At 37.8% G+C, this 21,460-nt stretch overlaps 3 protein-coding genes across 3 annotated transcripts in view; 1 reads left to right on the top strand and 2 right to left on the bottom strand.

Annotated features, from left to right (window-relative positions):
• Positions 1 to 21,460, bottom strand: part of LOC106646196 (uncharacterized) — an 83,037-nt gene that overhangs the window by 27,775 nt on the left and 33,802 nt on the right. The gene's annotated exons all lie outside the window — the stretch shown is intronic.
• LOC106642993 (uncharacterized) lies at positions 97 to 12,097 on the top strand. Its single transcript, XM_089594485.1, has 7 exons — positions 97 to 238; positions 416 to 522; positions 9,531 to 9,843; positions 9,943 to 10,018; positions 10,123 to 10,388; positions 11,134 to 11,450; positions 11,936 to 12,097. The coding sequence occupies exons 3-7, from the start codon at positions 9,532 to 9,534 to the stop codon at positions 12,057 to 12,059; spliced, it is 1,095 nt and encodes a 364-aa protein (XP_089450611.1). The 5' UTR covers positions 97 to 238; positions 416 to 522; position 9,531; the 3' UTR covers positions 12,060 to 12,097.
• Positions 16,570 to 17,680, bottom strand: LOC106643016 (cytochrome b5 type B). Its single transcript, XM_014357970.2, has one exon. It carries the CDS (start codon positions 17,485 to 17,487, stop codon positions 16,915 to 16,917), a length of 573 nt encoding a protein of 190 aa, XP_014213456.2. The 5' UTR covers positions 17,488 to 17,680; the 3' UTR covers positions 16,570 to 16,914.

The raw sequence follows: 21,460 nt of genomic DNA, 5'->3' as shown, positions 1-21,460 counted from the left end.
CATACGGCTCGAGTTGAACTCGGCCGGCGGACGTGCTCGCGAGATCCAGCGAGTTCAGCCCTCGTGCTCACGTGCCAGTCGATGGGTGCTCGCTCATCCAACTTGTCCTATAGTCTACGTACAATTTGTGCTCTCCCTTCCTTACTGCTTGTATAACCTGCTGTCCCGTGTTTTCCGTCGCCCCTGGTCGGAAATTGCAAGTGGCGGGCCTCCACGAACCATCGGGCAATCGCGGAAAGTGATGCAAGTACGTTCTTACATTGATCTCGCTTTTTCCCTTACTCTGCGCGTCTCCGCAAATAGTTGGGCTGGGAGAGGAAAAAAAAAAAAAAAATTGTATCAAAGGGCAGGGAGGAGGAATAAAAATTTCACATCTCGGAATCGTGTTCATTTTCTCTTTTCTCTGTTGTTGCAGCGTCAAAACAAATTAATGTAAGCGAGACGAGAGATTAGCTTTCTGGCCCCTTTTCGATGTTGCTGTCGCCCACGTCATCGAACAAACGTGATAATAATAATTTAGAGGTAAGAAATTACATTCAGATACGTTCAGATATATTTTTCTCTTCACTTTCACTTTGTTTTTCATTACAATTTCACAGCCAACCCCACCCCCTCTCGCTCCCTTTCCTTTATCACCACCTACCGTTGACTGCTCGGCTCTCTCTCTCTCTCTCTCTGAAGTAAAACAAGTGCTCATTATTATTATGATGAAAATTGTACGTTTTTGCACGTTATCGGCTTGGGGCTATTATTCTAAAGATGGGTGAATATGCATTTGTGAGATTTATGGAGCGGTCAATAATAAATTTCATCTTTGAGTTTTGATTGATTTTTTCATCTTAATAACACCTTTCTCATTTGGGGCTATAACTGTATTCGTTTTACCAGATTTGATGTTGTTGTTTTTTTTTTTTTTTTTAACCCAAGTCTCATGGGTACGTGGAAAAATCCAAGTAATTGTTTGAAAAGAAAAAAAATCCAAAGCTATAAGGCCTAAATAATAATTATTATTTAGTTTTTTTTTTTTTTTTTACTTTTAATGCAAATTATCTGCATGACGAGCCTCCTCTCTTCCCACGAGGTTTCAAGTACAGATGTACCTACTCGCAGAAAGAGAGAGGGAGGCTTGATAAAATTGTTGATGATTGAAATAAAAGTGGATATAAGTAGGTATTATTGGTCCTCGCTCTTGTACAAACGTAGCATTTAAACAATATCTTGATAAGCATAAATGCAAAGACGACGGCACACGCACGCGCAAATAATATATTACACGTTAGTCCTCTAGCTCGCCCGTCAATCTAATACGTGTGTGTGTGTGTTTACGTACAGTTGGTTGTACTTACGTCCAAAGGGACGAGGCAAGCAAGTCTGTGACTCTTGGTTTTCCTTCGCCACGAGCCCTTATCGAGCCCATGTTCTTTTCTGTCCTCTCGTTTGTTTGTGCTCAAACTTTTTGCTTAGATTGTACGCGCAACAGAAAACATTTTCCACCTACTACCTTCCCTAGCTGGTAAAAATTCAAATGATTTTCGATCATCAAAATGAACAAAAAACTCTACGCTTGGATCATAAATGAATAAAAAATACCAGTGTTTTTCAACAAGTTGCTCGAAAGGATGGATATTACCGTATCCATTCAAACGTTTCGACAAAACAGCGCTCACACAAAAAAAGTTCCACCAAATGGATAAAAACTTTTATACTTACTCGGACGAAAATTCAACGTAAGTAGATCACGCGTGACCAAGTAATTATTTACAAAATTTCCAATCATTATCGGGATTCCGTCGCATTCGGTAAGACGAGCGGAAATATAATAGAATGCAAAAAGAAAAAGAAAGAATCTATACGCGAAAAATCAAAAGGCACGTGAACTCGACGTCGATTGCCACTCTCATTATTTATTCCGGACTCGTTGCTTGTCGATTGTCTCGCCTCCTTTGGTTGGCACCCATTATTCCGATGACACACTATTGGCCGAAAGCCAAGAAAAAAAAAGAATTTTTCTGCATTGGCCGTAAATTTGTCGAGTGTGAAAATTCACTCGCGGCGAAGATTCAATTTTTAATCATCCATTACTCTCGCATCGATTTTTCAGCCAAACTAGATTTATTCGTCGGCAGTGTGCAGTCAGGTGCGCGTTGTGGATGACGATGAGAAATTTCCGTAAGTAAAAAAACAATTCACATGCGCTCATCGATAAACTAATGAAAAGTTTGACCTGCACTTATTAAGCCCCGACCAATAACGTAATCATAAAACAATAAACGAGAATGGAGGGGGGGGGCGGCGGAGGCGCTCAATAATATTACATGACGATCACGTCCTCGCTCTTGGATTGAGAGTAGAGTATAGGTGGGTAGATAAGTACACACACACACACACACACACACACACACACCTTTTACCCGACGAGATTATCAAAATTTGTAAGTACCTACACGATCTCTTATACATACCTATACACTTAAGATAACACTCATATACAAGATAATTAACGTGCGCTCAATTAATGAGTTGAAAAAAAATACTTTTATGTCTCGTTAGCCATTATCTTTTTCGATTGATCAACGTGTCTCGCGCTACATCTCGTACACTAAGTTGTGAACGCAAAAAGTAAATTTTGACCGAAATAGGTATGCACACACACTCACACCCAAAGAAACTTACAAATTGAGTTTGTATCCCTTGTGTCCGAGCGGGGGACTAGTTTGCCAGAGTTTGGAGCGGCACAGCGCTTGATTACGCGACGAGGCCCAAGAGAGCTGATATATGATGCAGGTGCGGATAGGTACGTTTGATTGTTTGAGGTTCACGTTCTCATTTCGGGTGTCTAATCTAATCTAATATAATCTACCATGATATATAATTTACGTAATTTACCACCGCTAGTGAGCATTCCTTCCTCCAACTTTTCACCAGGCTCATATCCCGTGTACACATGTAGGAATATTTATCTCTGTGTTGCGTGTGTGTGTGTGTGTGTGTTATACAACTTGACGACAATAAGAACACAATGTTGGTAGTTGTCGTAAATAATTGGAACAATTAGCGACATCAGTGAGTACGAGGTACCTATTTGATCATTTTTCGAAGAATGTATTTTTTTTGTTTTGCATATCCGTCAAATCTTGCATCGACTTTATCTCTGATTGAAATGTCTGGTCAGCCGCACTGTACGTTCATTTAGATTTACGAAAGCCAATTTCCATCATCGAAACAAGATTTTTCCCTCTCTCTCTCTCTCTCTTCAAATTTCTCGCAGTGGTTCGGGCAATAAATCGGAGGATCCATCACCACGTGCATACATTCCGACAAAATGTGGTAATGAAGAGCAGGGGCTCGAAAATGGGTTGTAGACAATAAATACGGGTCGGTGCGCAGAAAGAGGCACTACCGAGTACAATACGATTCAACGGTAAAGGTAAAAAAAAATTTGCAATCAACCCATGGACAAACGAGTCGTTTTGTTGTCTGGCAGGTCCAATAACCCACTTTATCCCCGTCTTCCTGTACACATATATAGTTGTGTGCGTGTGCATGCGTGGGTGTTAGTACAGGCTATTCAATGTACGTGTGTATTTTTTTTTTTTTTTTTATTAATGCAGGGATTCGGATCAAGAGAATGGCAAAAAAAAGTTATTTGATGTTTTAGCTCTGATCTACTCGAGTCAACAGGTGTGTCCTGGGCTATTTTTTTTACGAACCAGAGCTTCTACTAATTTCCACGAATATGTTATTTTTATACCCACAACTCTCGTTATCTTGCTATTACGAAGCATCGTATCGATCGGATGTCAAAATTTGACCTCGGAAAATCACCCTTGTGCGTGATTGTTGTAGTTGGGGATAAATTTCGGGAGTAAATCAATTTGCAAGCATTAGTAACAACTATCTCCAAGTTATTGTGCCAATACACATACATTTTTCTATCGCTTCAAAATGTACCCTCTGGAAATTTTTAGATTTTTTTCTTTAAAAAGACATGCTTACATACACACACACACACGCGCGCGCGTAATAAGTCGGCAGCGGGTGATTAGAGAAAGTACTCTTGCACCTGACTCGTCAAAGATTTGCAGCCTATACGTGCAATCATAAGTATAAAATAACCCCACCTTTTTGTATTAGTCCTCGTCACCTGATCCCTTTCGCTTCGCAACTCCTCGATACTTTGTATTGCATTTCCCTCCCCCTCTCTTCATCCCATTCTTGTACCAAAGATTTTCGTCACTCTCGAGTACTCGTTGGAGTAATCCTGAATTGTTAGAAGGTTTGCTTGACGCTGGATTTCGAATAAAAAAATGCGCTTGCGTCGGCTTGAAATTACTTGGAATGTAATTATGAAGTGGCTCTTTCGTTTTATCTTTTTTTACAAATGAAATCGCAAAAGTTTAGGTAGTGTATACCCAATAACCCACTGTGATTGAAAAACCCGGTATTTGTGAATACAATGTTTATAATCTGTGTATGCGTATTAAAATACTAAATACAGGCCTATCTTTGGCTATTAAAAAAAAAATTTTCACGTCCGTGAGATTATGAACCATATTTAAAAGGATCATATCAAATTTAAAACTTAACTTGGGTCGTCAAAATCGTATACCTTGGAAAAGCGATGACAAGGCATCAGAAACTTATGATTCAAATGGTTGAAAATAATCATCTTTATTGAAATGAGGGATAAAAGGAAATTTAAACTTATTGCAACTATAACGTTCAGTGTACAAAATAGTCTCGTACTCCAAACGTGAAATAAAAAAAAAATTTTTTTCTCTACAAAATTTAAAAACATACATCTGGCATACTTCCATTGAGCATGCAGTTGTTGTTGGCCGGAGAAGAATGATATAATGGAAGAATGATATAACGAAGCTGAGACACAAAATTTAAGCCTTGTGTGTTTACGCGCAGACAGAAATTCTCCCTGGGTGATAAATTTATGTGTGTGTGTGCGCGTGCACCATCAAGGTACCTACGATTACACACGTGTTTACGTCACGGTTATCGTATACTTACGTGTGTGTTGTTATAGTTTGTCTTCCGAGTAAAGTCTTGCGTGTAAGCGCTACGTAAATTTCTATTTTTTTTTTCCTTCCTGAGGTCAAAATGTTCTATCACATAATAATTTGTAGACGAAACATTATACGAATTTGTTCCATACTTATGACACATTGGGATACAATACTCCTCTTCTTTTGATATTTAATTAACAAATAAAATCCATGATTGTTTCTGCGCATTATTCCATTTCGATATGCGCGATATCTTGCGAAATTGACTGTCACGTTAGCCTCAGTGTACACAAAAACGTGCAGCCCTTTTCGTCCCTGGCATGATGACGATTTCTGTGGCGCCTGATATATTTCTGTCTTTTACTATCCAATAACCAAATATATCTGTATATAGATCAGCACCACAGAAATCAGAATCATCCCTCATCCCCAAACCCCCGATATTTCCCCTAGGCGAAATGACGATTAAACTCAATACATCTGGTACAATTAATATATAAATTACTAAAAGTGGCGGACCATTCAAACTACTTGTTGGGTAAAAAAAAAGTTGTCTAACGAAAGTATAATTATAATATAATGAATTCAAGTAAACCGTTCTCAACAATTACACGTGAGTACCACAGGTGATAAATAATAATAGTAGTTTTCGTCGGATAACCTCGGGCGTTTTTGAGAGGCTGGTGTGCTCTTGGTAGGAAAAATAGCATTCGCCACACAAGCGCCATGGCTCCGTAGCTATACCTTACGTCCCTTGGGCTCTGCTTCGCAGGTGCCTTGGGCCGCAAAATAGCCCCGGAGACGATGGCACTTATCCGACGAAAACTACTATTGTAATCCTCAAATTAACACACCTGCTGTGTTAAAATCAGGGGGAAAAAAAAGGTGGTGTGGCTGACTGCTGTCCTTGGTCCCGCACCGAGGATGATTCTATTAATTTATATCTCTTTAACTAACACTTGTTGGGTGCAAAAGTTCCCAAAACAGCTCGGATCGATGATCCTCGTGTCATGGGCCGTGAAGCGGTGCTGAATACACGGAAAAATTGGGTTGCCACTCTGTAATATGCAAATCGAAGCCAAGGGAGGAGAAAATGTGGTCGTCCCCGTAAGGACTGATCCGTGGAAGGTGGCCAGCAGTAGTAGAAAATGGGCCAACGGGGCACCCCACGAGGGGGGAGGAAGAGAAAGAGGATTGGCGCCTCTCTCGGAAAGAGGGAGAAATCAGGTTGAAGAGCGACCCAGTTTCCAAAGGGTGGGCGATGCCCTGGCCCCACCGCTTCCCGGCATGACCCGGTTTCATTACCTCGCGCTGCTTCTCTCCCCACGCAGCTCTTGATCTTTGCTCCGATAGCCGACTTTCCGCTCGTGCTCTCTCTCTCTCTCTCTCTCTTCGTGCTCTTGATGCAGGTTACATAACATTTTATATATATATATATATATATATATATATATATATATATATATATATATATATATATATATATATATATATATATATATATATATATATATGCTGCGGCTCCCCATGCACTCGTGTGTCGCCCACTTTCAAATAAATACTAAGCATTGATCCGCGTAATGCAGGGATGCAAAAGTAGCGTGTGCAGTGTATACAAAGCTCTCATCTTTCATTGCCGATTGATCAATGATTCGCTTAATCTTGACAATTCATTGCTTTGCGTTTTAACAAATAATGCGTATATACACGCCGACGGAAATAGGGACAGGGTTTGTTTGATTCAACATTTCGATCGATCGGGTTAAACACTTCCTTTGTCAGATATTCCATGCAAACAAAGTAGACAAATTGGTAAAGTCTTCATTTTAAAACCCAAAACCGATGATGTTGTAGCTCGGTGCATGGAAAAGTTTATCGCGAGATTCACTGGCAATGCAATTTTACACATTTTCCATTTCTGCGATAAGAAAAATTAATTTTAGATTAACTACGCAGGTATAGAGATTTTGGAAAGGAGAGAAGAAAGAAAACATTGTTTAATTAAAAAAAAAGTTGGTACAAAATTTGCGCTCGAAATCCCGCCTCGGGAAAGTTTGTCCCCCCCCGCCCCCATATGCACATCTCTATTGTGATATGTAAACGTCATATAAGGCGAGGATGAGTAACGAGTAGGTACTTATGAATTATTTACAAGCGCGAAAAAAAAAAAAATTTATTGATTGAAAAAAATCAGCAGCAGATACAAATTACCTACTTTTGGAACGAGTTTCTCCCTCTACTTATGTAGGGGTAAACGGTACAGTTATTGACACCTTAAGGTAGTGATTGACCCCTGTATAATTTTTATATCTATATATAAAGGCTCCATTTAAAAATGCATGTGGCGGTCAATCACTATCAGGGGGTCAACAACTGTACCCGTTACCCCTATATGTCCCTGTAATATACTATACTACTCGTTCTTGATCAAAACGTTCATATCTCGTGGATCGAGGGTTCCCTGTTTTTTTGTTAGCTCTCGCATGGGACTTCAAAACTAGCAACGTATAGACATTGGTACGTACTTTACTGTCTTGTATAACTATATTATACATAGGTATATATACAAGAAAAGGAGACTCAATGACATACAGGCACACGTCAACTATGAGGATTAATTATCGATTGTGCAAAAGTATAAATGCCACCGCGAGAGCACTGTTATAGGCGCGTGCGTGTGCGTGTAATCCTTATATATTATATACTGTATAGATTTATTACAGTAGTTGGCCCATTAACGGGGCAGTCAATTTATGGGTACATTGGTATACACTGAGAGACCGGATTGTATATAGTTAAGATTTTTAAATTATCAATGTGTATGTTAACAGTTAACATACATCGTAACTGTAAACAATCCTTCACACGCACGCGCGCGCGCGCACACACAGAGAGAGAAAATCTTTATTCCTGGCTTGCAGGCGAATAGTCAAGCCTCAAGTAATTAGTAGGTTGGCACAAGTCATTCGCAAACTTTGTTAATTCGTATAATATACATACTCTCTTGTACTCTGTATCTTTGTCTATCTTCTTTCTCAGTACCTCCCTCCTACTCACTACTTATTCACAAATTTTTTTTTTTTTCCTTTTTTTTACCGATTTTCGTTTTATATATATATATATGTACGTAGCCATACATTGGCCATCTTAGTAGACCAATTTCTAAAGTACTCCATAAATATATTTTAAAAAAAAGTAAAATTTCAAGTCCTAATAGGTATTATTTTATAGTTATAACACTATTTTAAGCTGTACCAAAAAGAAATAATTTTTTGTATACACAGAAAAAAAGCTTTTATTTATTTTTGAACATGATGGAATGTGCCAATTCTTGGCCACTGTAGGAAAAACTTGTCCCTGTGGCTGAAACTTGCAAGTTCCAATAACTGTCCAGTCGTATGAATTGCACGTAATTAACTTTGGCCAGTTATTAGGACACACTAAAAGTGAGGTTACGTTGAAAAATGTCCCAAAGCCTGGCCAGCCGACCAAAATCACTTTCTAGAAACACTTTTTTCTAATTTCTTGGTTAAAGTATCATCGAGATAACTATTAATAATGAATTTCATACAATCTGTAAGCGTGAATATTAATGAAAATATTTTTTACAGCTGCAAAAATTTGTGCGAATCGTAAAATTGTGATTGTAACCAGTCTTTGGGACCAATTTTTTGGTGGCCAAGCATTGGTACATTTACCTTAAGATAAAGGCACTAGTTACTGGCCGCGACCAGTACCTGGCCACCAATAACACCATTTCACGAATTGTAAGAATTAACTTTAATACTAATTCGTGCCAGGATAACTTTACTGTAAAAACTTATCAATAATTCATTTTAAAATGAAATGAAGATAGTTTTTTTAGTTCAAGACTTTAAAAAATAATTTTGAAAAAGTGGTGGCCTAGTACTAGAGCACTTGTACATAAAATGTGTACATAACCTCACTTCTGCGAGCACTAGTAGCCGACCACCTCGATTTATGTACATTTAGCATGGGGTGTCCAGTTACTGGCTCTTAAATTTGGGCCACTAAAGCAACCCTTTTTTTCAGTGGCCATGAAATAAAGCATCCGACGTACTCAGATTGTTATAAATTATTATTGTCTACGGTCGGATATACGACTTCTATTTATCGTATAGTTTAAAATACATTCATAGCTTTCAAATGATACCTAACAGAAGTTAAAATTTTAAAAGCTGTTTAAAATATATGATGTTCTTTTGATAACAGCTACTAAGTGGCCAGTAACTAGTACTTTTACCTTAATAAGTGTAAAACAACTTGTGTTTCAACAAAAAAGAACTATGAGCAACAGCGTTTGAGTAAAATATAAAGAAAGACATAAAATTAGTACTCATTTACCGATAGTTTGTTTGATTGGAGTCCCAATAACCCTTACTGATGAGGGCACGAAAAATCAACAGATGAGTTATACACAAGAACAATGCACCTACTACTAACTACAAAGTACTCCTCAATGTTATAAGTAAAACTACAATAATATTTTAGGATGCCTAACGACAACACGGCAGTGTGCGGCTGCGGGGTCGTCCTGGATTTGCCCAAGTCACGGAGCGGCAACCTCGCTACCATTTCGACGCGTGATCTAGCCCTTCTAATACAAAAGGGCCCACCAACAACGACGACGACGACGACGGTCGCACAGCCGAGCAGTAGGATCGAGGGCAGGCCCCCAGCTAAGCTGCCAGTCGAGTTGCAGCAACGCGCTCGCGGACCCCACAGCCGGACAACGGATACCGGAAGCACCAGCTCCGTCGTCGAAAGTTCGCGACGCACCGGCAAGAACAACAACCACAACCACAACCACAACAACAACAACAACAACAACAACAACAACAATAACAACAACAACAGCAACAGCAACAACAACAACTGCAACAGCAATAACAGCAATAACAAAAAAAAGGACCGGCACCATGGGAGACGGTCCCGCAGCGCCGAGAGGCCCGAGTCGCACTCGCACTACACGTACATCGGTAAGTAAGTGATAAACACACGGGACCCTTTATTAACACAAGTTAATAATAGTCTATTGTCTATTGACGGCGATATTATACTTTTGTATCTACGTGCACAACAGATTCGGGATCCAGCATCCTCAGTTTCGGTTTACGGGAGAACGGATCGGTCGCCGAGGCCCTCTACTGCACCATCGACGACACCGATGCGAACAACGAAAACGAGTTGGGGGGCCAACAGCAGCAGCCCCCGACACAATCCTCGACGAACGTACCGAGCAGTGGAAACAACGGGGCTAATCCGAGCCAACAGCAGCCTATCTACGCGTTGCCCTCGATGACCTCGCCACCTCCAACTTATGACGTGGCGGTCGCCAAGTCTTGGCAGGTAGGCAATTTTTTTTTTTTTTTTATTCTCATCATTTACCTTATCTCATCTTGTATGTTTATAAAAGTGAGATTTACATCTTATGGGATTGTAAGACTACACTCATAGACAGGTATTTAAATAAAGAAAAAAAAAAAAAAAAAACAGTAATCTTTTCGACAAGAAATATGCGTAGGAAGGAAAAAGTTAAGAAATGACAATTAATAGAACCTCCAATCATTCGGTCGAATGCGGCACGATGGAAAATAAAAAAAAATAAAAATTTCCATCGTTCACTACCCACGTTTATTTGCATACAAGTTCGTAAAGTTTCTTCATCTATCTCTCTCTCTCTCTCTATTCCCTTGGCCATCACCCATTGGCTAGCGAGATAATATTATAAAATAAATAAATGAAATATAGTTGTCAGCAGTTGAAAGTCGTTCCGGCGGATAAGTAGTATATATTACAAAGTGCTGCTTATCTTAACTGATCTCAGCGACCATAAAAAATATAGCTCGACTTGCTGCAGCCCCCAATGGTTAAAGAAAATTTTACGACGACAACAATAATTCTCACTCGCTAAAATTACTTTTTTCCATCGCCTACCCAAGTAGGTGTCACGATTCTTCCGGGAAAAAAAGGGAAAAGGTACGATTTCTCTCGATTTCGAAAAGACTGGGATGATGTAATAATGAATTGTAATAAATTACCGCGGTAGGTACAGCTGAAACGTTGTTGTTTTTTTTTTTTTTTTCTCGTACAGCTTGGCCTGCCACCGTCTTACGAGGAGTACCTGTACCACAATCACGCACTTCTAGCACGCTCGCACACGCCACCACCCCCTTGGACGGACTCTGCTGCCTCGGGCATGTCCGCAGGCTCATCGGCTGGCGTCAACCTCCAACAGATGAGCCGCGAACTACTAGCCAACCAGCCCGAGTTGCGCGAGTACCTGACCCGACTGGCTCTCCAAGGTAGCGCCGAGGAGGCCATCCAGCAGTACCACCAGCTTCTCAGCCAACAGCAGCAGGCCCTCAGAAAGCAAGCTTTGCGCGTCCAGAGGTCCAGAGTCATGCCTAGGTATCGCCTACTTGAGACAGACGACACGACATTTCACTGCTCATCATTCCGCGTATTTTTACCTTTCTTTCTTTTTATTCAATTAAAAATGTCCAATTTTTTTTTTTTTTTTTTTACTTGTACCCTTACCGTATCTTATTCAATCATCGTTATTTATTTGTATAATTATTATTATTTTTATTAATAATGTCTTACCTACTTGGTCATGGCTGTTATGGACCTCGAGCCTATAGACATCAAATAAAGAAATTCAATCTAATCTAATATCCATCTCTCTCTCACATTCTGTCGTTCCACCATTGAAAGGAACAATTTTACCGAGCGTGTTGGTACAACAGTAGGAAAAACTTCTTTTCAGTGGGGCACGTAAAAATATCAATCATTTTTAACTCTCCGCATCACGTACACGCGACATGGGGTCGAAAAATATCCTCCCAAGAGAGGGAGAGTTAGTATTAAAAGAAATTTAATTTATTTTCGGACAGATCGCAGAGCGAGAGCCGAGCGAACCAGCAACGCATCGCTTACGAGGACGGCGCCTTTTGCATGGAGACGACGGCGATTCAGTCCGCCTTTGAAAATGGCGTTGCCTTTTGCAGCCTCATGTAAAAGCTTTACACAAACACACGCCATATGAACAGAGGGGGAGGGAGGGAGAAAAAAGGTAAGGAGCACCGACAGTCAACGTTTGGGGGAAGGCGAGGGGATAGTCAGTGTTCCTAGACAGACGCCGCCCTTTTCTACTTTTCATCGTCATGTACCATTCGCGCGTATACGCGTTATCCCTGTTGCACACTGAGGCTCGTTTCAATCGAAAAAAAACGATATACCCACCATCAAAATTTGTTCGATCCAAAAAGCTGCGTACCCTATACTGTTTCCACCTATATTATATTATGCCCATGCATTGTTTTTAAAATTTGTAACTACGTCCGAGCCCGGCCAAAAGAGATCCTTCGATTTTGAGCTTGAATTTTCTGCGTGAGCATTATGGTTGGTATGAGTCCTTAGACGCACAAGTATATGATAGGACTCACGGTATGTATACACCTATGCGTGTATATTTCTGGTCAATTTTTGTCGTTCAAGGGGCCAAAAATACATGCATAAATCTTTTTCGGCGCCCGTACAACCAATTATTTATTTTCGCGGTAATATATATATATAGAATTGCTTGAACCTGCGGTTGCTTTTTTGTTTATATTCAAGGGTATAAATATATGATTCACTATCTGTCCCCCGTACTATGACTGCATCATTCTTCCGATAACTAAACATTTCGAATAGGTATAATTAGTTGATGTAAAGAGCAACTGAATGGTACGGCGAAATGTTAAAATTAACTCCTCATGATTGCGTACATAGATTATAAGTAAGAGAAACAAAAATTATTTTTCTGCTATTACATAACAAATATATATATATATATATATATATTTTTAGATGTATATGCATTATAATAATTATTATTATTACTATTATTATTGACAAAAGATGAACAAAGAATACAATTATGCAATCATTTTTTTTAACCTCATAAGTATTGTTCGGTTGTACCTATACTGAAACGCAAGATCACGTAATCCGAAGCATAATCTACAAAGAAATTGCACGAAAGGAAATAATTAGGTAGCTCATTACGGCATGTGTATATGTGTAAAGAAAATAATAACTATTTTTTAAAAAGTCATTGTCAAAATAATAATTATAGCGAGAAACATAACATTGTGTCGTTATCTTATCTGGTCGAACTATGAAAAATACGTTATATATGTTTTACGTAATGAGTGAAACTGTATGCTAGTCATCGTTTGGTGTCAAAGTTAATGTGGCTACGAATCGCGATGGCACCAAAATATCGTGATAAAAAAAAAATTGTACTTGTAGTTTTATATGTTATCGCTCACAAAGTCGTATCACCTACTGTTTGTTTGACGCTGCTTACAAAAATATAAATATTTACGAAATGTCGAAAAGTTGTGGGAAATGGTAAAAATTTTTCGTGATATTATAGGGTACACGCTCTCAGACACCACCGCTGCACCGGATGTTCATTTTACACGGAAGGTGTGTAAGTATATTGAGTGAAGAGTACCCAAATTGAAAAGAAAAAAAAAAAAAAAGAAAAAAAAATAAATAAAAATAAAAAGTTAAAAACATACTTAGAGACTGTTACGAACTACTTAAACCTGGTACGCAAGTTAAAGATGCGTACAACGACGAATTTTCAAATGGCATATAAAAATTTATCTTACGACGTACTTATGTGTTGGCTGAAACAAATCAATTAATGAGCAGAAGCATCTCGAGCATCTTGATCACTTTGACTTTTATTAAAAAATGTAGATAAATCGTTATTGAAATTTTTACCTGCGATATGAAAATTAAAGTAAAGTACCCATGCACGTGGATGTACTTTGCGTGTATTTATTATAAGCATAACTTCAATTTGATGTTCAACTGGGTTATGTAGTCGAGTGTAGTATATGTTTATTTTTTTATTATTATTAAAAAGTCTGATATGCGTTATGTCTAAGCGCACACATGTCTGATTGGTAAATTATAACTGTACACCTCAGATTGTATATGAAATGAAAGCGTATATAAGTACAATGAAAATTGTATTACAGAACTGCCAGGAGAGCAGACATTCTAAAATGTAAGGTAACACATGCTAACTCTGATATTTAATTAGTGTGGCTCATATTTTTTGTGAATGAAAAATATTATGAAATATGTAATAAGGGATGTTATCTCATTCTATGGTATTACGTGTTTGAAAAAAAAAAAAAAAAAAAAAAAAAAAAAAAAAAAAAAAAAAATTATGATGATAACAAAGACGCAGAAATAATACTCTATTGAATGTGCGTATACATTATGGAGATCTAATTAACTACGTAGGTTTGCCTACCTTACCATTGTTACAGTAATATGAAGAATATATTTTTAAAAATTGAATTTTCATTGACGAAAGAGAATATTTTTATTGAAAAAATGTCACGTGTAATCAGTAAAAATTGAAATGCGCGACGGTAAAAGTACTGCAAAGAGAAAGAAGGCAACGGATTCGATAAATGATCCGATTAAAAAGTAATAAAAATCCATTTCCTTAAAGTAATTAATCTTATGATTGTAATTATTCTTTTAATTCAAATCAGAGAAAAAAATCATTAATAATTATTAATAGTTAATTAACAAGGAAGTTTTATGGTTAAAAAATCTAAATATGCTTTGGACAATTCGAGTATTTGTAATATTTAATTGCACATGATGGAATTCAATAAAACTTAAAAATAAAAGCATGGTAATTTTTGAACCTTCACAACAATTGTATTGGAAAAACTTGGTAAAATATATTTTTTAGCAATTGATAAAATGCATAATTGGAAGCGTACGTATTTTATAAATATCTGTACTTTATTTTGTAATAAGGTATAACAAACATGTATATTGAAGCCTTGCGTGATAAATAACCCGTTAATTATCAAGAGCACTAGTTTTGAAAATATGCCTGTTTGGAGTTTATTTATACATCTGTCATTGTAAGTAAAATACTAATGGTAATCCTACTTCCGAATCGTTGAAAAAAGTACTATTTCCAAAAAGTATACGTTAAATAAATATTGCATTAATGCATATGTTTGGTACAATTTATGATTTTGCGATATTTTTTGTAAACGCAAATGCGAAGTATGAAGCTAGATACGCATAAGTTTTTCGGAACGAATACCCAAATGTTGGGAAACGAATAAATACTGTTATTGACAATGCTTGCTTAAGTGAAATAAAAGGGAGGAAAAAAAAAAGTATAAGAGAGAAAGTACGGTTTTTACGGGAAACGTGTATTTTTGTAAGTATTGTTTCGGAGGCTAGTTTATCTACGATTGCGTGGCCAATGCTAAGAGTCAGCGAGATGCCAATATTTATTAATAGTAACATTTACTCGAATATTTAACACCGAGAGTCTATTGTATAATAGCTATAACGATAACTTTACGTAAACAAACAATGCGTATTGTGCAGTTTGTAGGGTAAAAATAATGAAACTTACTCTCATATACATTGTAACTTAAGTTGTATTACATGTTGTGTACTATAAATGTTTAGAGGACCAAGAAATACAAAACATTTGAGCTGAAACACGTGCGATTTCATTTAAGAAACCCATCAAATTTTCAATTTATCATTATTTTTTGTTTCATCGTGTGGTGTGGATTGGAGCTACTGTCTTGTGGGAACTCGACCATCTCGTCCAAGGCTGCGAACTTTATAGGGTTTCTTGAATTCGCTCTTGCACTTGCTCTATAACGCGTATCAGTGGTTAGTGTAGGAAAATAAAAAAAATTTTAAAAAACTCCATACCTTATTTTATATGTACTTACGTCAGATTGTTTTTCTTCAATAATTGGCTACACATACAAGTGCAAGTGTATACAACAAATAAAATATCTTATTATACCAACTGCCCTTGATATTGTTGAGTGCACGAACAAAAAAAAAACAGTATTCACTGGAACTTATTTGTGCATTTTTGTTTCACTATAATCAGTAAACTATGGAAAAGCTTATATAATGGACAAAGCAAGGAAGCAATGGTTTTTTCTTTCTTTTTTTTTTCCATAAAGAGATTTATTTATTGGTAAGTAACAAGTTTTCTGACTACATTAATTACGATACGATGAAACGCTCAGTCACAAGTCTTACAATTTTTTTTACACTTAAAATGAATAGAGCAATTAATTATTTCGACTGTAATGGGAAAATGACACGGTATCAGAGGGAGAATAGTTTATTTTTTGTTCCTATGATATCGAAGCATAAATGCCGTCTGGAAATAAATACTGAAATCTACGATTAAAAAAGCACAATAAAAAGTATACGAGAACACCAACAACATACGAAGTTCGTATGGCGACGTACAGCCAGTGGAACTTTGTTCTATCCCGGACCCTATTATTGAACAGTACTTCACCCCATAGTTCCGAAATAGGGTGCGGGACAGATCAGAGTTCAACTGAGTGTACCTACATGAGTGGAGGAACCAGCAGTAATTACAAATATTATAAAATGTCGTTGCACCTATGTACGAGTAACAGTAAAATAGGTTAAAAAAAAAAAAAAAAAAAAAAAAAAGGTATTAAAGCAGGATATGCACTTGTGTTACATTAATCATCAACTCTAGAATAATAGTCGCAGTAAAGGATCAAGTTCAAGTGAACACCAATAATATAGTTATATCACACATTTCTTTGCGGTTGCATGCCAACAACAACAAGTAAGTAAGTAAGTAGCCTTGACAATCGGCATCTCATTTTCCGCACGCACTAATGAAATATTGGCTTATACGGCAACAACTTGTATTGAAACTTGACGCGCACTGGTAACTACATACGGATTATTTATATTTATTATTTATTTACCTTTATAAAGTTACGCATTAGTTAATAACGACTTGTTGGCCATGTCACGCAAAATTGGCAATCTTAATACCGTTCGAGGTGCGGAATATCCTCTCGGAGGGGGGTAACTCGCCGACCAGGTACTTTTCCATTATTCTCGTAGCCGATTTCGAGTGCCCGGTCCCCACAAAGGCCAAAGTCGCGTCCCTACCGGCGTACTCGAGCAGCACGTCTTCACCCCCCGGATGGGCGTTGACAAAGCCGGTCACGTCGTACACGTAGTCGTAAACGACGATCCAGCAATCGTCGACGGTATCGTGCCACGCAACCTCGTCCAGCGTCAGGATCTTCAGACTGCAGGCGTCCGACGCGTTTGGCCCATCATCGATCTGGCGCCTCTTCTTTATTGGCTCGCCAACCGTAGCTGCCAACTTTTCCTGATGCTTACCGGCGACGACGAGGCTCAGGGGGACGTCGCGCTGACTCAGAGCACAAAAGCTCAAGCCGAGCGGGGAAGTCACCTCCATGGGACTCGAGCTGTTTATCCTGGTAAGCACGACGCTCTCAGACTCGGAGGCATCCGGCTCCTCACTGGACAGAAGCTGGTTATTATTACTGTCTAGTAGATATACCGACATTGCCGATCGTATAAAGGGGGAAAAAGAAAAAGGAGTAGTAGTAGTAGTAGATGTAGGTGCGGCGCGCGATCGGTTCTCATGCACGGAAATGGGAAATCCGATCTGACTTGTGGAGCGACACGTTTCCTCTGGCGGTTACTCAGCGTCTGTGTGTGGTACCACCGCCTGGCTTTAACAGGGCCATATCATATACACACACATATATATATATATATATATTTAATTGGACAGTGTGTATACCAAGTAGGTAGGTACAGCTCGGTTGAAAAGTTTTTTATATAACGGACCGCGCGGCGCTATCTCTTTTTCCTCGAGATTGCTTTCATTTCGGGGATTAATGTCATATATGGTCTCGAGGCACAAAGCGACGAACACGAGACGTGACTAGCACGATGATAAAATTTGAGGGTCCGATTTTTTTAATACTCAAACTAATGGAATTTAACGATTTTTTTTTTTTTTTTTTTTTTTTTTTTTTTTTTTTTTTTTTTATGATAAAAACCGAACAACAACAACAACAACAACAACAACAACAACAACAACAACAACAACAACAACAACAACTATAAAAATATCAAGTAGTCTATATCTGAACTTACAAGATTCTCGAGACGCTAACAACGAGTTGTCGTTGTCGACGACCAAGGGACGTACTGAACGCGTTTGTTAAGTGCACACTGGCACGGGAGAAATCAATTTCGTGCGCCCACCGCAGAAAGAGAGAAAGAGTCGGTGAAAAAGAGAGACGGTTTCAGGGTAAAGGTAGGGGGGGGGGCAGAAGATATAATTCCATTACCGGTGGAAACTTGACACCCTTCGTGAACGGTACTTACGTGCTACACTCGCGCTTACAGCGTGCTGTACTCGCTGCCTATAATAGCGTATATAGGAGATTTGTATTGGTAACAAGGTCTCGGATGCCCGTATAGCTAAACAGCTGCAAGTGAAACACACAATGTGCACTGTCTTATTACCTTTGCTACATAATAATTTTCATAATATTTTTATATACCTGTTAGTAACAAGTAATCTGCTGTCCCAGGGAAGAAGGTCGTTAAGTGACATTTTGGTCGAAAATGAGTTTTTTAAAGGTGATTTCCAATCCAACTATGTTTGTAAGAATCATGAGCAGTTTTTTAATTATTTGTAATAATTTATTGAATGTTACTAAAGTTAAGAAAAACTTTGATCTGACAGTAAGTTAGTAAGGACAGAGCGTAAGTTTCTACGGTTAAAATATTACATTTTTATCATACTTTAAACAATATTAATTTTTTTCGATTTTTTCAGTTCTGAATAAAGTGCACTTAACGACTTTCTTTCCTGGGACGGCAGTAATGCTTCCTCATTTATTTATACTTATTATGTGAATTAGACTTCTGTTGTTTTGTTATTCGCACGTAGGCACATACATTTATCATTTATATAAGTATATTTTTCATATGTACCAACAGCGAGTATAAAAATGCTTAATCTCTCTCTCACACACACATACACACACAACATAATTATCGACCTGTTGGTCAAAGAATGATATCATCAAGATTTTGATTTTTTTTTTTTAATAATTACGCAAGTATCAGTCAAAAAATAAAGTAGGCATGTTGAACTGTACGGATTACTGTGCCAAAAGTTTGGAATGCATCAGAAAATTTGTAAGTAGATGAAAGTTCGTTGTCAGGTCGATAACCAAAATGTAGATTATTTCCCCAATGACATTATGCATGAATGTTTTAAAAAGAAACTTGCAAATTATGAATAAAAAAGAATAAATATGGTAAAATTGTACAAGAAGGTTCTTCAATAAAAATTGATGTGTGTTTAAATCTTTGTGGGAAAAAAATGAACACGCGTGGATATAGAGTTAGTCGAAAAATTTCAGCACGTTTATCGTCAATTGTAAATATCACTCACAGTCCAATTGGAGCGTTAAATTTCGCAAAGATATATAATTAAAAATGAGGCAAACATGATAAACCATATCTGTACTACACATGGAGTGAAAAAAAATACGAATCGACGTTTTTATGGATAATGTTTTTACGTATGCGCACATTACTAGCCGGGGAGCCAGGCCTCGTACTTGAGTTACAACTTAATCGCAGATGACGCTCAAGTACCTACGTATTGTTAAAAAATTCACTCACAATAATAATAATAATAAAAAGAGTTCAGAGAAATACATCGTTTTTTTTCTTTTTTATTGTAGTAACAGAAGCTTTGGATGCCCTTGAGTCTATACATGGGGAACAAGTACACTGAGAGAAAAAAATTATGGACAAATTCCAGCAAAAATTACCATTCCGCACAGTATTGTTTCAAGCTGGCAAAAAAGGAAAAAAATCAATATTTTTAAGAGTAAAGATTATTGTTTTAATAGTAAAAAGTATAGTTTAAATAGTTAAAATTATGGTTATAACAGAAAAAATTACCATGTAAAACCTTCAAAGCATCGGTTAATAAATTTTACTTTCCCGCATCGAAATTTTTTACTTTTCGAACCATAATTTCAACTGCTAAAATAATAATCTTTACTGTTAAAAATAATAATTGTTTCCTCTTTTACCAGCTTGAATCCGATTTACTGTGCGAAATGGTAATTTTTACTGGAATTTCTCTATAATTTTTACTATTTTTTTTCTCTCCGTAAAGTCCGCTTTTTTTAAGACAATAGAGAAAAAAAATGCGAAAAGTTGTTTCATAATTGGTACTTTTACCTTAGTACATGACAAAGTAGTAGTTATAGACGTAGAGAATCATCAGAACTATCAAATAGCGTAGGCGTCAATCCTCAAAGATGAGATGCTGCCACCTTACTGGCGTCCCGCAAGTATAAGCATTCAATTTACATTCGTCGGTAATAAAACTGCCTTGCATGGGCGCGCGCGTACACACACACACACACACACAAAATGTACATTGTACGCCTACTACGAAAATATTCTGTGAGCAGAGAAGCTACCAGTAATTTTTATAAATACCCACTTAGTATTCAGTCATATTAAAACCGTCGATCAGTATAATTAAGCATACGCGTATGCCTTCGAAACAACGTAGGTACGCGCGCGCGCGCACACACACACACACACACACCGATTTATACGAATCCATACGGCTGACCATGTTCAGTTGTAACTACTGAAAATGAAGGGGAACCGTATAGGTATACTAGATGGATAGATATTCCCGAACCCCTCCGAAAAATTGAGTGACACTGAATTCATATACTGAAATACATGATTTCAGTGTCACTAAACCCGCGGAGGGGGTCGGGAATATCTGGCCGTCTAGTGTAAATTTTACAAAGCCAATTTGACTTTTTCGCGCTACTGATAGACAGTGACAACTAAAAGTTAAAAACCACTGAAAAGGTACATTTTATATTTATTTGTCGTGAAATGCATGCATATAAGTAGCAGAAACGAATTCTTTCAAATAATCCCAAACCTATGTCTTGATAAAGTTTGACCGACGAGTGAAAATTTTGAAAATTAAAAAAAATTTTTTCATTCAAGTTTGAAAAAAAAAAAAATAATAATAATAATAATAATTTGAATGGACGGGTATCAATCAAACGTTTAGGGTGCATATAAATAAATGAAGAAAATCACTCGATTGATTTTCGAGCATTGCGGCGGCCGCAATAACTAAACGAATAAATCAGTCAAGAATGTTTCTGTCCGCGTAAATCAATTTCCCCTCCCCTTTTTTCGGCTGCAAAATTTGCACTTCCTCGGAAAGTCCAGGTGTAAATTTACCTACTCATTAGCCAAAAGAATATCAGGTGGCACGAGCCAGTGGGGCTCTCATCGGCGACGTTGGTCAATCAAAAAAGGTGGAACACAAAGTTGTTACCGCCGCCGCTTGGTGCTGTCTGTCAAACCTACGGCGCATGTCCGCGAGAGCGTCGCGACGCCCGAGAGAAAAGAGGAGGGCAGCATACGTCGGCGCGAGTAGTCGCAATAATGCCACC

Source organism: Copidosoma floridanum, unplaced genomic scaffold (assembly GCF_036245765.1).
Source record: "Copidosoma floridanum isolate Cflo_tuat_1 unplaced genomic scaffold, Cflo_Japanese_pri ptg000021l, whole genome shotgun sequence".
NCBI lineage: Eukaryota > Metazoa > Arthropoda > Insecta > Hymenoptera > Encyrtidae > Copidosoma > Copidosoma floridanum.
Note: the sequence above shows the minus strand (reverse complement) of the source record. Positions and strands in the feature narration are given on the sequence as shown.